The sequence below is a fragment of the Pygocentrus nattereri genome, chromosome 14 (assembly GCF_015220715.1).
Source record: "Pygocentrus nattereri isolate fPygNat1 chromosome 14, fPygNat1.pri, whole genome shotgun sequence".
Taxonomy (NCBI): domain Eukaryota; kingdom Metazoa; phylum Chordata; class Actinopteri; order Characiformes; family Serrasalmidae; genus Pygocentrus; species Pygocentrus nattereri.
Genome location: NC_051224.1, coordinates 14,429,807 through 14,450,991, shown reverse-complemented (window position 1 = coordinate 14,450,991; position 21,185 = coordinate 14,429,807). Strand labels below are relative to the sequence as shown.

Sequence of the window (21,185 nt, the reverse complement as noted above, 5' to 3'; positions counted from 1 at the left end):
TGTACAGCTATAACAGCTTCAACTCTTCTGGGAAGGCTTTCCACAAGGTTTAGGAGTGTGTTTATGGGAATTTTTGACCATTCTTCCAGAAGCACATTTTTGAGGTCAGACACTGATGTTGGACAAGAAGGCCTGGCTCGCAGTCTCCACTCTAATTCATCCCAAAGGTGTTTTATCAGGTTGAGGTCAGGATTCTGTGCAGTCAAGTTCTTCCACACCAAACTCACTCGTCCATGTCTTTATGGACATTGCTTTGTGCACTGGTACGCAATCATGTTGGAACAGGAGGGGATCATCCCCAAACTATTCCCACAAATAGATGATAGGTACCGTTCTCCTGGCAACCGCAAAACCCAGACTCCCCCAAACGGAGAAGCGTGAATCGACACTCCAGAGAACACGTCTCCACTGCTCTAGAGTTGAGTGGCAGCGCTTTACACCACTCCATTTGATGCTTTGCATTGTGCTTGGTGAAGTAAGCCATGGAAACCCATTCCATGAAGGACTCTATGCACTGTTCTTGAGGTAATCTGAAGGCCACATGAAATTTGGAGGTCTGTAGCGATTGTCTGTGCAGAAAATTGGCGACCTCTGCACACTATGCACCTCAGCATCTGCTGATCCCGCTGGGGTCTGGGTTCTGTGGTGGTCAGACTGTTGTTCTGAGACCACCAGCAGCTTCTATGTTTGGTTTTCAAATTTTATTTCCTTCTTGAGAACTACAAATACTAGCATTGGGTTGTGTTCTCACAGTGAAAAGATGGACAGAAACCTATATATATATATATATATATATATATATATATATATATATATATATATATATATGTTATATGGAATATGTATATTCCAAGTCAATTTGGAATTTAGAATTAACAACCATTTGTCACTGTGTTTTGCACACTGAGAAATTACACCTCTGCATTTAACCCATCCGTGCAGTGAAACACCCACATACATGCACACTAGTGAACACACACACTAGGGGGCAGTGAGCACACTTCCCCGGAACAGTGGGCAGCACTATCCATGGCGCCTGGGAAGCAATTTGGGGTTAGGTGCCTTGCTTAAGGGCACTTCAGTCGTGGACTTCAGCCAAGGGGATCAAACCGGCAACCTTCCGGTCACAAGGCTGGTTCCCTAACCTCCAGCCCACGACTGCCCTCTGCAAAACCCCCCAAGTATTTGGAGTGTCCGGTAGCGCCACATTCGATGCACCGCATAAGCAAAACAATTCTGATATCTACCAAGAAAAAATAAATTGATACAATTATAGCATACAGTATGTTGTAAATATCTAAATATAATTAAAAATGTTAGGAACATTGCAAGCATGTAAGTTTATAGTTAAACTGTTACAAAAAATGTAGTGTTACACATAGATGCAGTGCAGTGTGATGTGTTACACATAATACATATAAACACTACAGGCACTTACAAATAATTAATTATAAAAACTAACTTTGACATTGCCTAGCCCAAGACTTTTTGTGTCTGATGGACCAAAGGTGTTATTATGTTGTGGTAAATGATCATTACATTAAGATGCATTAAAGTAAAGAGGTTTTTTCCAAATCCTAGAACATTATATTTCTCGGGTAGAGGATTTGTATGTTATCATACAGAAGGGAATGTAACGTGTGGACATAGCAATTACAGGACAGTTGTTAACAGATGTTACACGGTTGGCGAGATTAAAATTGTAGGTCACTTGGCTTTTTCCAGGTTGAGGCTAGGCTACACGCTCTTGTTAATGCTGTCAGATTCTCCCAAAGGGGTTTAATGTGATAAATATAAAATAGAAGTACATGAAGCAGAGCACGCGTGTGTGTGTGTTTTTAGAAAACTCCCATATGGCAACACTATGCCCCTTAACACTGTCATTGCGTAAGTTTAGCAGATGCTGCCTTGCCAAATAAATCCTCATTTAGGAAATAAACTGTATCTTAAATAAGATGTACTATCACCCATCTCTCTCCCTCTCTCTCTCTCTCTCTCTCTCTCTCTCTCTCTGTCTCTCTGTCTCTCTGTCTCTTTCTGACTTTTTAAATAGCTACTGTAGTGCACTTATCTGTTTTGGTTTAATTTACTCATCTAATAGACTCACTAATGCAAATCTAGTCACACTCACCATTTCTTGTTTCATTCTCTAACTTCAGTTAGGATCAAAAGTACTACAGACTGAGGAGTCAGTTTACCCTGAAATCTTCCCAGCATTCTTTGTTGGTTTCTCGTTAACTCCTAATTTTTTCTCATTTGTTCTCTTTGCATAAGGCTGTTTTCATGTCAGATCATATTCTCATGCTAAACGTTTGGGTGCATTTTGCATATTTTTGATATTTTGAGACCACAGAGGGCTTTTGTGTTCAGCCAGTGCAGCCTGTACCCAGGAATGCTGTCAAATAATGAATAAATTAATTAAAATAAATAAAGCAGTTCCTGAACAGAATGGCAGAATTGCTTGAGGTCATTTGAGTCCTCAGAATTGGGTGACTCTTGTTTAGTTATGTATCCACCTTTTCTTTCCCTCCCTCATTCTTTTGCTCTTTACACCTTTTCATATTAAGTAGCTGTTTGTTTTATTGTATGGTACCTAATATCTAATAGGTCAATATGTATTACTAATGCAATTTTCAAGTACATATATTGCAAGTATGTAGTAACAAACTGCTAGGTATGTACAGTGGCACAGTGCTGAAATGCATAATTTGTTATGTAGTTCTTACAAGCACGTCCTTACGTGCAGCGCTGACGTGCTCTCAGAGAAGCAGGTTGTAATGTTGAATTGTCTTGTCTGACATGTACCATCGTAAAAAGTGCTCCTAGAAGTGAACTGAACCATAGAGCCATGATTTTTTGTGATGGTCTGCACCAAACAAGGAAATTCAACATCAGAGCATGTTTCACACATTGCCACCGCAACAACCATAGGTATAGCACTTCCTTGAAATGTTTCAGCGTCGCCCTTTCTATAGGCTTCCATGTGGCACAGATCTCCATCCAGTGACAGCCTCAAAGTGATTTTGGCAAGATTGGCTGCCATTATCATATATGATAACCAAGTATGACAGATTGAGGCTACAGTTAGAGCTCTGTGATTTAGGAGGTCATGAATTTTCAGTTTTCATGCTAATGAATGTTACCAAAGACTGGGTTAACTATAGGGGACTTTCCAGCAGGGTATTGTTCACAGACACACGGAAGGCTTCTGGAAAGTTTCTCCTGATACTGCACAGGTTGTAGCTTAACGATTGCAGTGATAATTTATAGAAAAGCGCCGTTTATCCTAAATATCCTAAATTTTCCAGAACATTTCCATCTGGAGTATTCTTCTGCTGCTATAATCTTGTCATTTTTTATCAATTAAACTGTAAAGTATTCTTTAAACAGACACCATAAACTGTAAATCATAAGTGTGGAAAATTTTAGAAGTGCAGACTCTCATTGATACATAATGTAAAGAGAATGTAAGTGTACTTCCTTGTGTAATTAAACTATGAATCTCTAAGGGTTGGTTTCCTGGACAGGGATTTTGCCTATTCCTGGGCTAAGATTCTCCTTTAATGGAGAATCTACATTTAGAATGTTGTGCAGTCCAACACTAGGCTGTCCCAGAAACCAGTCCAACGAGTCTGTATGTGGACCCACACTTCAGTACCTCACTCTCATAACTTCATAGCCTACCAATTTACTAAATAATTCACAGAAGTTACTGAGTAATACGTTTTAAAGGTAATAACTATATAACAACCATTCAGTTTAAGGGGATAGATATGTACTTAACCATTTATGATATAAAAATAACTTGGCAATGTCTCAAATGTATAGTAAAAACAACAATAACTCTAGAATTCTTAGGATTGACTAAATAAATGAATTTAATCATGAATATTTCCCCACAGAATGCTACTTTTTTATTCTTCTGGCTGATGTGTGCTGCATTTTAATTAGATCCTAACTGCTGCATTTTATAAGTCTGTGGGTGTAGCTGTGAAATCCTCTGATTGTAATCTTGCTTCACGCTAAACCGTGAGGGAAAGGGATAGAAAAATAGAGGACGTTGAATAGATAAAGAGTTTAGCGAGATAGCTGGAAGCTCCCATTTCAAAACCAAATATTAAGACATGCTTTTCCTTCAAGCACTGAGTGCTGGAACTCATAGTGTGGGTGAGAGAGAAGGCAAAGAAATAGATAAGGTAAAGACAGGCAGATGCATTCTGTACGGTTGGGTCTGTGTGAGCTTATATGTGTGTATAACAGGGGGTTGGCTGCTGAGGGGATCCCTTGCTCTGCCTTTAATCCATCCCATCCCCCACACTGACATCCCTCCAATCACAAGTCAGCCCCTTAAAGTGATAGTGGGCAAAAATCTGATTTACACAATTTGCCATTATGGAGTATTTGAGACCACATTTGCATATGGAACATTGGGCATTTTTGGAAAGTTTAGCTTATCTAGGTTAACATGCTTGTGTGTTTGTTAAAAAGTTGTGAAGCTGTTTGAGCTTAAACACAATGTGGCATGGACATCTCAGTGGTGAAATTTTTCCTATAATTTTTTCATTTTGTGGAGGTTATCTAACCTTAAACTTTAAATGTTCTTCATACTTACACATTTCATTTACAAAAATAGTCCTCTAAAGAACCATCCATTCAAAGGTTCCTTAAGGAACCAACTTTGTTTCATTAATGGCAGAGTGTAATAGAGATTGCTAACAGCTCAGTGCAGTGAAATTTTCCTTGGTCAAGCCTACAAGGCCTACAAGGCTAATATAATTAAGTAATGGGTGCTTATGTGCACCAGTTCACCATTGTGCAAACTGCATTGATATTTATAGACAATAATATATCATATTTCAGAAACCAGATGAGAAAGTCTACATTCTAAAATAGAAAGGTGCCACGAATAGTTCTTTAAAAATGCCATAGAAAAGGTGCTTTTGATTCTTTAAAGAACCATATTTGAAAAAGATTTGTATATAGATTAGTATACATTAGATTTGTATATAGATTAGTATACATTAGATTTGTATATAGATTAGTGCAGATTCGTACCTTATTACTAACCTTTTTTTTTTACTTGTTTTTAGTAATTTTATTAAATAATATGATCTCAGTATATTGGCAGATAAATTTGCTTGTTTTAAGAAATGTGCTTGAAACCAGCAAAATTCTCTGCCAATATAGTGAGACAATTTTACTTAATAAAATTACTCAAAACAAGTGAAAAATGACTAGGAATAAGAGGTAATTGCACAACCATCTCAAAATTTTAGAAATATTAGACATATCGATTAAAGATCATTTAACCAATTGACATTTCTTGTAATTTCTTGCAGTGTATTACAATATTACTAAGTGACCTGTATGCTTAAGCTTTACAGTCAAACTCAACTTTACAGTAACATCAGTTAACACAAAAATGATCAGTGTTTGACATATTGTGTTCACTCTCTTTGGGGGCAGTCATGGGCTGGAGGTTAGGGAACCAGCCTCATGACCGGAAGGTTTCGATCCCCAAAGCCGACAGCACATGACTGAGGTGTCCTTGAGCAAGACACCTAACCCCCACTGCTCCCCAGGCGCTGCAAATTGGGCTGCCCCCCACTCCAGGCAAGTGTGCTCACTACCCCCTAGTGTGTGTGTGCTTACTAGAGCGTATGTGGTGTTTCACTTCACGGATGGGTTAAATGCAGAGGTGAAATTTCCCCGTTGTGGGACTAATAAGGGTCACTTAATCTTAATCTTAAAAACAGAGAGTAAAACAATTTTAACAAATAATCTAAACAATCAACAATCAACCACATCATCAATTTGTAAAAGTCACTGCATGCCTATATTGTTAATATGTATGAGTCTGTGATAATTTTTCAGTGCTGTGAGATGTTTTTAGTCAATGTGCGTATTGGTGATGCATATCGCTTCCTAACTAAGAGCCACTTCACACTCGTGACATTTGGCAGGTGTCTCTGGCCTCATCATCACTGCCGGTAAAATGTATTTGGAGTATTTCAGCACTCATTTAAGAAACGTTCTCATTTTTTGAAGTCTAATTTTTTAAAATCATTTGGAAATTTGGCATTGGAATTTCCTAGTCGCATTTGAATATGCAATGACGCTGTGTAGATCTGTAGACTGTAGTGTAGATCTAATTTCAGAGTGATATACTGCACACAATGTTTCATTAAGTATATTGTCATTAAGCTCAGCTTCTCTAGTAGTAAGTATGTAATGATTTAGGTGTGCAGTTTGCACAGTGCTAATTGGTAGAGTAACTGAAGAAATTGTGTACATTTGATTTTTCACTTTAGTTTAATTGTTCATTCCCTCTTCACCTGTACTGTCCCCCTGGCCATAAGGGCATCAGCCCCTCTGTCTTTTCCATAACAACCACATACCTCCCTCCCATCTCTGACCCAATTTTAGGCAGTGAGGGGTAAGAGGGGTCTATTGTGTGTGCCATAGAGAGGAGGAGAGGAAACGAGGGGATAGGCAAAACCCCCCACACGCCCCACTGCACTCACATACAGACCTGCAGTCCCACATGGTTGTCAGATCGTGTGTATAAATGTCGAATATCATTGTCCGGCCGCTTGTAGGCTTTCAGGTCAGTGCATGCTCTCCGAGGTTGTTTTAAAAGAAGAAAAGAAAGAATGAGAGTGCAGAGAGATGAAAGGAGGAGAAGGGGAATGGAGAGGCAGACACAAAAGAGGAGAGGCAGACGGGACGCCTGAATGTGTGTGAGTACGCTGCTTGGGGGGGGGTGTGTGTGTTGTGGCAGGGTGTGTGTGTGTGTGTATGTGTGAATATATGTGTGAAGGTGTGTGTTCAGTTTAAAGTATCTGTTTTTTGTAAAGACTTTGTTCATGCTTGAAAAAGTGGCATGTTTGATCTCAAATATTTTTTTTACAGTTACTTTACCTAAACTGTGTCCATTCAGACCATATCCAGTTAAGTCAAGCAGAGATCACGTACATAAACAAACAGAAAGCATATACTGTATGTTCCCTCTTCCTTTTTCCCTTCTCATTCTTAGCGCTGCACGATTGCCCCTAAATGGTCAGGAATTCTATTTTTAGTCCATTCTGCTGGACACAACAAGCTCTTTCCATTCTTTTCCACTCTTTCTAGCACCATGATTTCCACATAATGACATAATTCAAAGAGTAGTACAGATTCTTTAATCATAAGAACTATTGTTTTGCTTTGCTATGTCTTTTTTACACATGTCCACATGTACAATTTTACCCTGTTCGTCTTTTAGTGTCTTTAAGAAGAGGAAGAAAGATCTCTAAAATATATGAATAGGTTGTTTATAGGACTCATATCCTGCATGTTTTTTTATTATTTTGCTTGTCTGAACTCCACTTATTATGTTTTGTTAATTCATTTTTGTATGACCATTTACAGACTTGAACTGCTTCACGGTGGTCACTATAAAGTGACAAGGGGCCCAAATGCCTAAAATATAAATACAACCCTTTTATTATCATTTTTATATGTAATGTTGATGATGGCAAAATACTGGTAAATCAGAAAAAAAAAAGTTTTCTTCAAGGACCAGTTTGCCTTACAACACCATCTCCACCAGGAATATATGTAAAAAAAAAAAAAAAAAAACGGTTTTAGGCCAAAACCTTCTCAGAACTATTGTAAAATAAACCATCTCAGCATATTCATAACCATTTTGTGTAACAACATTTGTTGAGGGGCTTTCTCGAGGCATTCAGCTCTTCAGACATCTATTTTCTGTCACCACCACTGTGAACACCTCTGACTGAACAATTTACTCTAAAATGAAGCATTTCATATCAGACCACTCTGAATGATTTTGATTGCAACAATGTAATTATGCACAGCTTTTATTTAAAAATGGATGAATTCCCCTTAAATGGCTGCAGAAAAACCCAGAAATACTGCCTATTGTTCATAAGCACACACTGATATGACTTATGGCAGACATTTCTAGCCCTCAGAGTCTTACCTTAAATACACCAAGGTCCATAAAATGATATATTTAGCACCAGGTTTCAGGTGCAAATAGGACACATCCCACCCAAAAACGTGCAGTTTATGCACCATGTATGGAAAAATGCAGATTGTGGTTATCGCCCTCGTACCTATTATTTTAAGAGAGAACTGCACAAAATGTGAGAGGATTATGCAAAAAATGCATGGAGATATTGCAAATGCAGTTGATTGCACATTCCTTACGATATACATTTCTTTTTTTGCATACATTTTCTTCAAAAAAGTTATAAATTAATGGAATTATCTTGTGTGTTGGCATGGCAGTGGTTAAAGATGGTTAAATAGAGGCTCAGGCCTTAAACATGTACTGAAAGAATATCTGCCACAAGAATAACTCTTTTTTAATAGAATAATGATATTTCACTCTCAGAGAACTCCTCTACATTTTGTGTTTAGTAACTTGTATGGTATTGTTTTCCTGTTGTTTTGTAGAATTACGCCCCTGTAGAATGTTTTGCTATGAAACATGTTGCACTTCCTCTTTTGCTGATGGTTCCACTATTGCCCTGCAGTTTTTTAACACTGCAGCTCATAAGCATTTACCAGGCAATTCTTTGTGCAGTTTGCATGATTAGCTTCATCTTTATTAAACTGAACATTAATTTCAGATTGGAAAACATACTGCAGCTGCATCAAGGCACATTTTGCACTGCACCTTCTCATGTATGTAGGCTTTAAGAAACCTCTGATTTAGCAAAGTAGCTAAATTAAATAGTTAGAACACTTTTGGCAATGGTATGATCAGGCCCAGTGGGCTTATGCCCACTTTTATCACTGCAGCAAGATGAGAAACAGGAATGAACGCTGTGTTAATGTACAGCATAACTGCAGCCAACAACAGCTAAAAAATAAAGCACCACGACTTTTGCGAGAGCTGTCTGTTTTAACGGCAGCGAATGCTACAATATTATTGACAGAAATGATAAAATACATAGTAAAGAGATACATTTTGTTGCTTATTATAATGCCATTTTTTCCCATTGTGTTTCTAAAATTCTTAGTCTGATCTTGTTATAAATACCCCAATAATAATAGATGTAGTGATAGAATTGTAAAGAGGAATTACTGATATTTGTTACAGCATAAGTCAACAAATGACCATAGTACAATAAAGACATTTAGAAAATGATTCCAGGAGAGATTCTTTTTGTTGTTACTGACTGTAACTAAATGAAACAACAATTTATTTTTAGTTTATTTAGAGTTTTAATCTGTGACTGACAGCTACATTTACCAGCTGTTTCATTACATACACCTCCTTGTTTCCACATTCATTATACCTTTTATCATCTCTGCTTACCATATAAGTGCAGTTTGCAGTTTAATAGTCACAGACTGTAGTCCATCTTTTTCTCTGCATACTTTATTAGCCCCTTTATATCCTGTTCTTCAGTGGTCAGGACGCCCATAGGACCACCACAGAGCAGGCATTACTTGGGTGGTGGTGTGTTGCGCTGGTGCAACTGGATCAGACACAGCAGAGCAGCTGGAGTTTTTAAACACCTCAGTTACACTGCAGGACTGAGAATAGTCCACCAAGCAAACCTATGTAGCCGACAGTGTCCTGTGACCACTGATGAAGAACTAGAGAATGATCAACAGAAAGTGTGCAGCCGCAAATGTGCTACTGTATTTAACTTTACATCTACAAGGTGGACCAAGAAGGTAGGAGTGTCAGAGTGGATAGTGAGTGGAAACTCCAGCAACACTGTTGTTTTTAAACATATGGACTAGAGTCTGTAATTGTAGAACTACAAAGTATAGCTATGTTGTAAATGGACCTGATAAAAATGAACAATGAGTGTAGATACAAGGTGTACTTAATGAAGTGGCCCGTCATTGTATACAATAATTGATATCTGACAGCAATTTTGCAACATATAGAAGTGGAGTGGCCATGTCCCCTCCTGCATTTGCACCCGGCATAAGTGATAGAAATTGTGAACATATTAAAGTTATCACGGTCCATTGCTTCTTCATGCCAAGAAGGAGATGCAAGTTCAGTACATGCGTCAGTTATGGTTTATACAAAATTTTTGTAGCTTACACCCCTCCGTCCGTGGGAGAGAAAGACCTGCAGATTTGTCCTGCTCATCCAAATGAGCAGATTTGTCCTGCTACTAATATAAGTGTTGCTAATTGGCTGGTTAAAGTGCTGCTGGCAGAAGCGAGCTGGTTACACAAAATTGCAAGTAATTTTCTCACACCAATACTAATTACTAGACTTTGTCTGGGTGGTAATTTTGTGGTTTATTGTATTTACCTTTCAAGAAACAGCACACCTCCAGTTCAGTGGAATCTCATTGAGATGTAAAGAAGGATTGGAGAAGAGCTGAAAGAAAAGGACAGGCAGAGGGAGAGGGAGATGAAGACAGCAGATGAAAGCAGGTTGGCACTGATGTGGGCACAAGGACATTCTGCTGAGCATGTGCCCTGTCTGCCATTCTCTACTGCCCAGGGGCGAGGGCACGAGTGATGAGATAACGGTCTGTGTGTGTGTGTGTGTACTCTGCAGACACAGAGCAAATCCAAACTGTAATCACTAAATAGCATCAGTAATTTCTTTTTAATTCACAGTATTGGATGGAGATTGCAGTTCACTGCTTCACATCAAAAATGTGCAGCTTTAGAGGTTTAACTATCACAGTGAGGGGCTTTTGAAGGTGAGTCACAAGATGTGTGGCAGAACAGATTATATAATCAAAGTTACATCGTGCCCTGTATAAATGTAGACAAAAATTTAACCTGAAGCTTTTACATGAAAGAATATCTGTTCCTAAGTTGAAATTGCCATTTCTCATTATAAATGATTTATACACCACTTACATAGTTTTTATTAAATAGTTGCTTCCATTAACAAATCCCTGCTCTCTTTAAGGAGTTTGGTGAATAAAGGTTTACACAAATCACGGAATATTACTGGAACATAAAAGAGTGATCCTAGACTGCTTATTGGTCTTTGTATTGTGTAGGCAAGTATGCATATTCTGGCACATTAAAGTTCAGTGTATTTTAATAACTCTTCATTAAAGGTAGGCATTAAAATGCCTTTGTAATGTTCTATTATATTAAGCCTTATCAAGCCAGTAACTGGTAATTAACTGGCTACTAATTACTGCTTTATAAATCGATAACTGTAGTGAATTAAGCATTTTCCAAAGCACGTCTAATTAAGCCTTTTCAGACTGCTGAGTACTAATTAGTGAGTGGTTGGTTAGGGTAGTGGATAACACCTCTGCCTTCTACACTGTAGACTGGGGTTCAATCCCCCGACTGGGTAAGCACCCAACACTATACCAATAAGAGTCCTTGCGCAAGACTCCTAACACTACCTTCGCCTACCTGTGTAAAGCAATCAAATTGTAAGTCGCTCTGGATAAGAGCGTCAGCCAAATGCCATAAATTTAAATGTAATTAAAAGGCTGCTCATTACTGCTTTAATATACCATAACTAGAGTGAATAGCATTTTCCAAAGCACCTTTATTTGTGTAATAAATATAAACTTTTTAGGGCCATTATTATGCCCTTATTAAGCCCGATTAAGCAAATTGCTTCCTTAGTTCAAGTTTTTATTTTATCAAATACTTATGAGCCACTTAATTTGCAGCTACCATCTTTATAAGCCTTAACTGCAGCCTTACAAGTGCTCTGACCATGCTTAATTCAGCTGTTATTGTTTAATGATTTTCCAAGTGAAACTAAGTTAGAACTTCTACAGCAAACAGTTTTGCCCATTTTCATTCAAGATTATTGTTCATATATTGAATTTAACAGAAAACATCCATATTTCAATAAAGGATGTTATTGCATTTAGTAAAAACAACAAAACATGTCATTTGAGTTTAATTATGAATTATGCCTACTACAGAGACCACAGTACAGTGTCACTCCTCTAGTCTGTGAGGTCATTCTTTCTGTGTGTATTAGAAGCAGGGATTAATTTATTTTTTGCTAGTTATTTAACTCTGGACGGGCAAATTATGAGTGTGTGCGTGTGTGTGTGTGTGTGTGTGTGCTTGTGTATGTGTGTGCATATAGATGGGTATGTGTTTCGACCACCATCTCAACATCCAGTGATCCCTTCAGGTATGAATGTTACTTCAACCTTGAGCGAAAAAGAGGGATAGATAGAAATGAAAAGGAGGAGTGAGTTTGTGTGTGTGTGTGTGTGTGTGTGTGTGTGTGTGTGTGTGTGTGTGTGTGTGTGTGTGTGTTGTGTGACTCACTCTTGCTCGGTGGGTCTTTCTTTCTTCACCCATAATGCCCCTACTAGCATTCTCAGACGCAGATTAGAGGTGAAGGGCTAGCAGGGGCTGCTGGTTAGAGAGAGAAGGGCAGGAGACAACACCATGCCCGGATTGAAGGCTCTCTCCTGGGAGAAAAGTTGTAGGAAAGCCCCAGGCTTCTTTTTCTGCCTGTCCGGCCCAACACTGTTAGTACATCTAAAGGGTAATGCTGACTATAAGGCAGGAAGGACATTGAAGATACATAACAATTCTCTCACTCTTTCTCTCTCTCCTTCCACACACACACACACACACACACACACACACATTATCCCTGCTTGCCTGACTTTTCTCAGACTTGTCCTTATTTGGCTATAACAATCAATACTTTAAATGTTTTATTGGGAGGCCAAATGTAAACATTCATCTTAGAAAAATGAGTGGAGAGAAACCAGAGAATACACACACATGCAGCACAGAGCACAGACAAGGCCTGTAGTCCAAGAGCTTAGAGATTTACTTGTGTGTGTGTGAGAATCAAACAGAATATGCAGTACATCAGGAAAGCAAATTCACACAAAGGGCAGTTCCTGTAATTTGTTTTAGTTGTTCATAATTCAATTGTTGAAATGTAATAAAGTCATTCAGGGCAGATGTGAAATAGGTAATAGCAGAGAATCTTACTCAGATGATTTTTTTTGTAATTTGTCTCAGGGCAAACACAGTCTCAGGGCAAATCCAAAATCGAAATCCAAAAACCAAGCAAGAGTCAAAAACCGAAATCAAAGGGTTCACAAGTCACTCAGTAGTCCAATGAAATGGCAACACATCGCAATAAGGAGAACAAACCATTTAAACAAAACTATAACAAAACTATTTAAAGTCTGAGACAAACACACACAGGTGAATTGAATCAGAAGGTTTGAGAACAAGGCAGTTGCGTGTGATTGGAGGAATGGATGACATAAGAGGGCCTGGAATTATGGGAAATGGAGTCCTGGAGTGCTCTAGGCAAGGGAGGAAGACCCGGAAGTGTGACAGTACTCCCCCGCAAAGAGTCTGAGACAGCTTGCGAATGACGAGCAGCCCCCTCCTGGACGGGAAACCCAAGCAGGAGGGCCATCCGAGCTGTCACGACTCCGGACAGATCCACTGAACCTTGTGAAGCACCTAGGGACCTGGGACTTGGGATGGCCTCGCTGACCACCTGGAGGACAGGAAGACTGCACACAAGGACGACCACGGGGACATGGTCCCGGGCGTGATGGATGACTCCAATGGAAATTCTCCAATAATGCTGGATCCAACATATCCTCCGCTGGTACCCAACTCCTCTCTTCTGGTCCGAACCCCACCCTGTCCACAAGGTACTGCAGGCCCCCTAAATGCTGACAAGAGTCCAGGAACCGCCAAACAGCATAGTTGGGTGCACCCTCCATAATCACGGGAGGCGGGGAGTTGGCATCGAACGTGGCCTCATCCAGCGGACCAGAGACTATGGGCTTCAACAAAGATACATGGAAAGTATTACAAACGTGGTAATAAGTAAGTCTAACTTGTAAGTAACATCATTAACTTTATTTAGAATCTTAAAAGGACCAATATACATGGGCAGAAGTGTTTTACTTTCTTCAGAAACCCAAAAATCCCTGGTCGCGAGCCATACTCGGTCTCCTATGGTATAAGAAGGGGTGTCACTGCATTGCCAATCAGCTTTACATTTCTGTCTCTAGAGTACAGCTTCAATCCATTGATGGGTCTTCTCCCAAACCTGTTCACTATGAGACATCCAGAACTCTATGGCAGGAACCTCAGAAGGAGTGGCTGTCCATGGCATAAGAGGGGGCTGGTAATCATACATACATACAGTGGAAAGGAGTGAGATTAGTAGTTGAACTGATGAGAAAATTCTGTGCAATCTTGGCCCATGGTAAGTATATGTGCCTGTCATGTTGGTTGACAATAGTGTCTGAGACTTTATTATGGCAACAAAGTCTCAAAAACTTGCCTAGTTCATGGTTTGCTCTCTCACAGTTTAAACTAACTGTGATCCCCAAGTCTCTCCATGAACACTCTCCACACCTGAGAGGTAAACTGAGTGCATCTATCTGATAGTGTCTTCAGGGATAACAAACAGGCGAAATACATGGTTAAACATACATTCAGGAGTTTGTAAAGCATTAGGTAGCTGTGTGAATGGAATGAAACACATCCTTGGAAAATCAGTCAACCACTGTTAAAATAACAATGTAACCATCAGGTACAGGCAAATCAGTAACAAAGTCCAATGCAATATGCGACCAGGGGCGAGAAGGTATGGGTAATAGTATTAGTTTGCCAATGGGCAATGTACGTGGGGTTTTGCATTGCAAGCAAGGTGAACAGGATGCTACGAAATGATGAATATCAGTGGGCTGCGCATTGTGATTGTCATACTCATCAATATCTGAATCTATTTCCCATCAAATAGGAGTGAGTATTATTTCAGGTTCTAAAACTGATTCTGGTGCACCAGATTCTGTACCCTCACAGTCATATGTGATAAGGCATCTGCTTTTGTATTACGTGAGACTGGATAGTAAGTGATTGTAAACCGAAACCTTAAGAAAAAAAATGACCACCGCCCCTATTGTGAGTTTAAATGTTTGATGGAGCACAGATACTGAAGGTCAGTTAAAACCAGAAACAGGTACTGAGCACCCTCCAGCCAGTGCTGCCATTCTTCAAAGGCCATTTTCATGGCCAACAACTCATGGTTTCCTATACCATAGTTTTGTACAGCTGGTGATATCTTGTGGGAAAAAAAGCAACAGGGAGCAGTTTAGCAGGTTCACTATAGTGTTGAGACAAAACAGACACTATCCCCACAATAGAAGCATCAACCTCAACAACAAATGGTTTAGAAGGATCAGGGTGTTTCAACGAAGGAGCTGAGGTGAATGTATCTTAAGATGTTGAAAAGTGTTCTCTGCCTGGGTATTCCACATCAGTCTCTTGGCACTCCTCTTCAACAAAGCAGTGAGCGGAGCTGCAACAGTGCTGTAGTTACAGATGAACCTGTGGTAAAAATTTGCCAACCCAAGAAATCTTTGTGGTTCTTTCACGGTAGTGGGCACAGGCCAGTTAACCACTGTAGCCACCTTCTTATCATCCATGAAGACACCTTCGATATAACCTAAAAAGGAAGTTTTGGACAGATGAAATTCACATTTTTCACCATTGAAATATAGTTGATTCTCCAGCAGACGTGTCAGGACTTGGCGAACCTGCTGGACATGGGTAGTGAAGTCAGGTGAATAAATCAAAATGTCATCAATTTATGCAAACACAAATTTCACTAACATGTCTCTGAGTGTATCGTTAATGAAAGAGAGAGTGTTTCTGAGGCTGAATGGCATAACAAGATACTCATAGTGCCCCCTAGTGGTGAGAAAAGCTGTCTTCCATTCATCACCCTTTTTAATTCTAATTAGATTGTAGGCACTACGTAGGTCAAGCTTGGTAAAAAAAAATTAGTCCCCCTGCAACTGCTTCAGAGCGACTGGCACTAAAAGAAGGGGATAAGGATAGGCTTTAGTAATATTGTTCAACCCTCTATAGTCAATGCACAGATGAAGTCCTCCATCCTTCTTTTGCACTAAGAAAAATCCTGCAGCTGCTGGGGATATGGAGGGACAAATGAACCCTTGGTCCAACGCCTTCTGCATATACTCCTGCATGGCTACTTCTTCAGCTTGAGTGAGAGGATAAACACGAGACTTGGGGGGTAATTGATTATCAAGGACAGTTCAACAGAACAATCATAGTGTCTATGAGTTGGCAATTTCATGGCACTTTTTTTCTCCAAGACTTCAGCAAGATCAGTATATTCAGGGGGAACGTTGGTACTTATGTAACAAGTGGGGCCTTGCAAACAGTTCTCAAATAGTGGGGACTTGCAAACAGTTCTCAAAATAATAACAGGACCAAGGCAAGATTTCTCTGTGGGACCAGGAGGTGTTGGGATCATGTGTTCTCAGCCAGGAGAGACCTAAAATCACAGCATAGTCAGTAGTTTCAAGTATACAAAAAACAAATGTCCTCAGTATGAGCACTAACGTTCATTTTAACAAGTCATGTTTTGTGAGTCATGCTCCCTAGTCCAATAGGTCCACCATCCACAGCTGATAGATGTAACGATGTTGTCAGCGGTTCTGTCTCAATCTCCAACTGGTTCAGCAGACCAGCTTGGATGAAACTGCCTTGTGTCCCTGAATCGATCTAGCCTGAAATGACAATAGAATAATAAATTCCACATGCTTTCCTGGGAGTGTAGAGCATGAACTGCTTCTCCACTGCGTAAGTGCTCCTCCTTGGACAGAAGGGAGGTGTCTACCAGAATAGGCTCAGTGAAAGGGATATCAGGTTTCATAGGTTTGGGTGATGGACCAGTCTGTTGTATGGTATAAAGTGTGACGAGACAATGCACTCTGCGTTTGGAACTCTGCTTTAACTGATCCAAATGAATAGCGAGAGTAATGAGATCATCCAATGACAGTCCATCATCCTTACAGGCAAGTTTGGTCAAAATCTCTGAATTAAGGCCATTTCGGCCTTAGTCACAATAAGTGCAGGCTCATTCCAGCCACTCTTGGCTGCTAAAGTCTTAAATTCTAAAGAATAATCTGGTACAGATCGTGAGCCCTGGCAAATGTGTGATAATAGTTAACCATGGGAAAGTCCCTCATGAAGGTGATCAAAAACAGCCCTAAAGCTCTGTAAAAAATCTGCATATGTGCTCTGTTACATAGAAGGCCATACTGCTGTAGCCCAATCTAAAGCTTTACCAGTAAGTCTGGAAATCAATGATCAATACAATGAGTGCTGTAACAAAAATCCCTTGCACAAGTTAGGACTCCCATCGTATTTATCGGGTTTGCTCACCGGAAAATGGTCCTCATGTTTAGGGGCTAGTGCAGGTACCGTTTTGCAACTCCTACGGGAGTTGAGGAAGTTAAGGGTTTAGGAACCAACTGACTTAGCTGGGAGGACAGAGATTTAATGTCAGAGGCAATTTGTAGAAGTTGATTGTTCTAACTGTTGATGAGTAAGCTTCCCCATAGTCCCAGACAGCAACTCAAAAAGCTGATAATATTGCAACTGACCTTGGTTGTTGACAGTACTGTGGAGCTCTCTCAGATCCACCATCTTGGTTGTGGCAAGGTATTCCCATAATTCCAGTCTTGATGATGTCATCCATTCCTCCAATCACACGCAAATGCCTTGTTCTCAGTCTGCCGAATTCTGATTCAACTAACCTGTGTGTGTCTCAGACTTTAAATAGTCTTTGGTTTGTTCTGCTCATTACGAGGTATTGCCATTTCACTGGACTACTGAGCATTCTTTCTCTGACTTCTTGATTTGTGATTTGAACCCTTTGACCATTTTTGGATTTTGCTCTTTTGTATTTGGCCTTTTGCTCTGATTGCCTGTATGCTTTTTTGTCTTTTCTGTTTTTTTCTCTTGCTTGGTTTTTGGATTTTGATTTTGGATTTGCCCTGAGACTGTGTTTCATTCTGACACCTCTCTCATTAGACAAGACTTTCGTTTTTAAGATCCACAAGTGTCTTCTTGTGCTTATGCAGCGTTACATACAGAGTCTAGGATATGCTAGTAAAGCTTTAGTGCATTTATAACATCATTCCTTTTGCTTTGGATCAGCATCTTGAGTCACATAATAAATTACCCTAACCTTCATAAGTGTGTCTTAAATAATGAAATATTAATAATATGGAGTGAAACAATTACTGTCTAATGTTCTGCCCACTTTACTAGAAACTCCTTTGTTGTAGGTCCGCTTTGCTGGTGTACAGTTTGAGACTGCAGCCCATCTGTTGATGCACAGTGTTACCCATACTCTAGTCCTTCAATACTGGTCAGTTTCTAAAATATCTTTATTGTTTCTATTATTATTATTATTATTATTATTACTACAATCACTGCAACTGAAGACAATAATAAGAAGTTAAAGAAAAGAAATATTGGGGCTTGGACAAGAATGAGGCAAGTCTCTCCACACATGACTGGGTTCCTGAAAGTAATGTCATGATTCAGTTGCTGTGATGGTGTGAAATGTCTTTAAACTGCAGAAATTATCTCCAAGCCTCCAATGGCTCTTAGCCCAGTCTTGTTGAATCACTTAATGGCACTATCCCAAATCTTGTTGAATAAATGAAGGTTTCTGCTTTTGTAGAACTAAAATGACAAGCAATATCCATGACAGTATCTGATTGTGGCCTGAAATGGTCCAGAAAAAAAAAAACAAATGTACACAATTTTCCTGGATATAGGTGATCAGGTAAGACATTTGGAGTTAAAATTTTGCTTCTTTAGTTTAGAACAGGAGCTGTGAAAGTAATGTGTATAGCAAACACATTATGTAATACTCACCCAAATCGCCTAAACCATTTCTGTAACACACATCACTAAAACTTCTCTCCACCCAGAATCTAATCCAAGATCAGTCCAGCATTGTGAACTCCAGCCTTGGCATTGTCTGAAATGATTGCCTGTAGCTGTGACATTTTGTTACATTTTGGTGCATCAAGTTTTTGGTACTTTTACAAACAAAATTTGGCCTGTTTGCATGACTATTGAGCTCTATTGTCTGGTAGTAATGGTGTCTTTACTGTGATACAGTAATTTTTTGATGCCACCATAATTAAGGCTGAAGTCCTTAACCTGTGTTGTGGCATTTAATGTCATTAATGATCTATACTAAACTTCATATTTGTGTTTTTGTGTATTTGTGAGTTACTCATAGCCAAAATCTTAGATATTCAGGTAAAAATGTTTTCTCTATTTTTCTCTCCACTGTAGAGTCTGTGAGCTGTGTCGTCTGGGACACTGTCTGCCCCATTGTCATCAGACGTCATGAGCTGGAGCTTCCTAACGCGTCTGCTGGAGGAGATCCAGAACCACTCCACACCGGTGGGGAAACTCTGGCTCACCACGTTGGTCGTCTTCCGCATCGTGCTCACAGCAGTAGGTGGCGAGTCCATCTACTATGACGAGCAGAGCAAGTTCATCTGCAACTCAGGCCAGCCAGGCTGCGAGAATGTCTGCTACGATGCCTTTGCACCACTTTCGCATGTGCGCTTCTGGGTCTTCCAGATCATCTTGTCTGCCATGCCTTCACTCCTCTACATGGGTTATGCAGCCAACAAGATCTCCCACAATGAGGACGTGCGAGGAACTGGGGGTGGAGCTTCAGCAGGGGTTGGGGCAGGGGGAGGTTATACACAGCGGAGGCCTAGGAAAATGTACTTTGGGGCGCGGCAGCACCGTCCAGGACACGAGGATGGAGAGGAGGAGCGAGAAGATGACCCCATGATCTACGAGGTACCTGAGATAGACAACACCAGGAGAGAACTGGTGCCCCCACGCCCAAAGCCCAAGAGACGTCATGATGGGCGGAGGCGTATTCGTGATGATGGGCTAATGCGGGTCTATGTGATACAGCTGTTGATTCGTTCTGCCTTGGAAGCGGCTTTTCTGGCAGGGCAGTACCTGTTGTATGGCTTCCGGGTGCAGCCTATCTTTGTGTGCTCAGACAAGCCTTGCCCACACAGCGTGGACTGCTTCATTTCACGCCCCACAGAGAAGACCATCTTTCTGCGCATCATGTATGGCGTAAGCTGCCTCTGCTTGCTGCTCAATGTGTGGGAGATGATCCACCTTGGAGCCGGAGCCATCAGGGACGCCCTGCGCAAACGCAACACCGCAGCAGCCGAGGATGAATACCAGTTAGGCCTACTAGGACCTGGGGGCGTGTCTGTTGGAGTGGGAGGGCCAGCACTCAGCGAGGGAGAAACAGCAGATGAAGTTGGTGGTGGAGTCAGGGAGGCAGACTATGTGGGTTATCCTTTCTCATGGAACACGCCTTCCGCGCCACCAGGCTATAATATCGTGGTAAAACCAGAAGCCATGCCCTATACAGACTTGAGCAATGCCAAGATGGCATGCAAGCAGAACCGTGCCAACATTGCTCAAGAGGAGCAGCAACAATATGGCTCCAACGAGGACAACTTCCCTTCAGCGGGCGATGCCCGGCCACCACCGATCAACAAGGACGTCATCCAACTGGAGGCAGCAATTCAGGCCTACACTCTTCAACACCATGCCAATAATGACGATGACGGCATGCATGACAACCCCGATAACGACGACAAGCCGCAGAGCAACATTCCACCTGCTTCTCAGAAAGAGCGGAAACACCGGCCTAAACATGGCAAAGCAAGTAGTGCAGGGAGCACTAGCAGCAGTAGCAAGTCCGGAGAGGGAAAACCGTCTGTATGGATCTGACATTTCATGTGTTCATAAACATCCATATGTATTTCCTTTGCAAAATCTTGGGCATTGACATATAAACTTTTATGGACAATGATACATTAGGAGTGTTGGAAACACCTTTCGTGCCTTAGAATCCAAGGAGCTCTGGTGAAGCCGTGAAAGTAAACTTTTGGCTGAAATTCCAAAATATCTGGTGTTTCCAAACTGATCTCTGTTGTTTTGAAACTGAATTAACCAGGCTCTATTTATCTCAGCCACAGTCCATAAAACCTTTAAGTAAAAAAAAAAAAACAAAAAAACAATGCAGCTTTGGTGATAATGGTTCGAGACATCTTGCTGTGATATCACTTTTGAAGGGTGATGACGATACATTCCAATTCCAAACCAGCTGTCTTCCTCACTTCAAACAGTGACAATGCCAAATTTTTACAATGCCACGATTTTATAATGTGACATCACCCCACGATGGCGGCATTCTGTACTTATTTTTCCCTTCCATGAATGAGAATTGGTCTTGTTATCCTTGTTATTGTACTTCAGATCTTTTAGATATGTATGATGAACCAGTATCTGAGGTAATCTGTCATAAACACCCA

General features: G+C 40.4%; 1 protein-coding gene and 1 long non-coding RNA gene across 4 annotated transcripts in view; one reads left to right on the top strand and one right to left on the bottom strand.

Annotated features, from left to right (window-relative positions):
- The window catches only part of gjc1 (gap junction protein gamma 1), a 37,778-nt gene extending 16,864 nt beyond the window's left edge, over positions 1 to 20,914 (top strand). For 2 of the 3 annotated variants that reach the window (XM_037545024.1, XM_017684600.2), the window contains exon 2: positions 19,117 to 20,914. In XM_037545024.1, coding sequence (XP_037400921.1) covers positions 19,171 to 20,601 — 1,431 coding nt within the window. In that variant the 5' untranslated portion in view covers positions 19,117 to 19,170 and the 3' untranslated portion in view covers positions 20,602 to 20,914. Of the gene's footprint in view, positions 1 to 6,570; positions 6,741 to 18,089; positions 18,173 to 19,116 lie in introns of those variants that run through there. The other variant, XM_037545023.1, reaches the window with a different exon arrangement.
- LOC119265163 lies at positions 12,758 to 17,664 on the bottom strand. The gene is made up of 2 exons (XR_005131446.1): positions 17,403 to 17,664; positions 12,758 to 13,760 (listed from the first exon to the last, which is right to left on the bottom strand). It is a non-coding gene; the product is annotated as an uncharacterized LOC119265163 (long non-coding RNA).
- Positions 20,915 to 21,185: the final 271 nt, after the last annotated feature.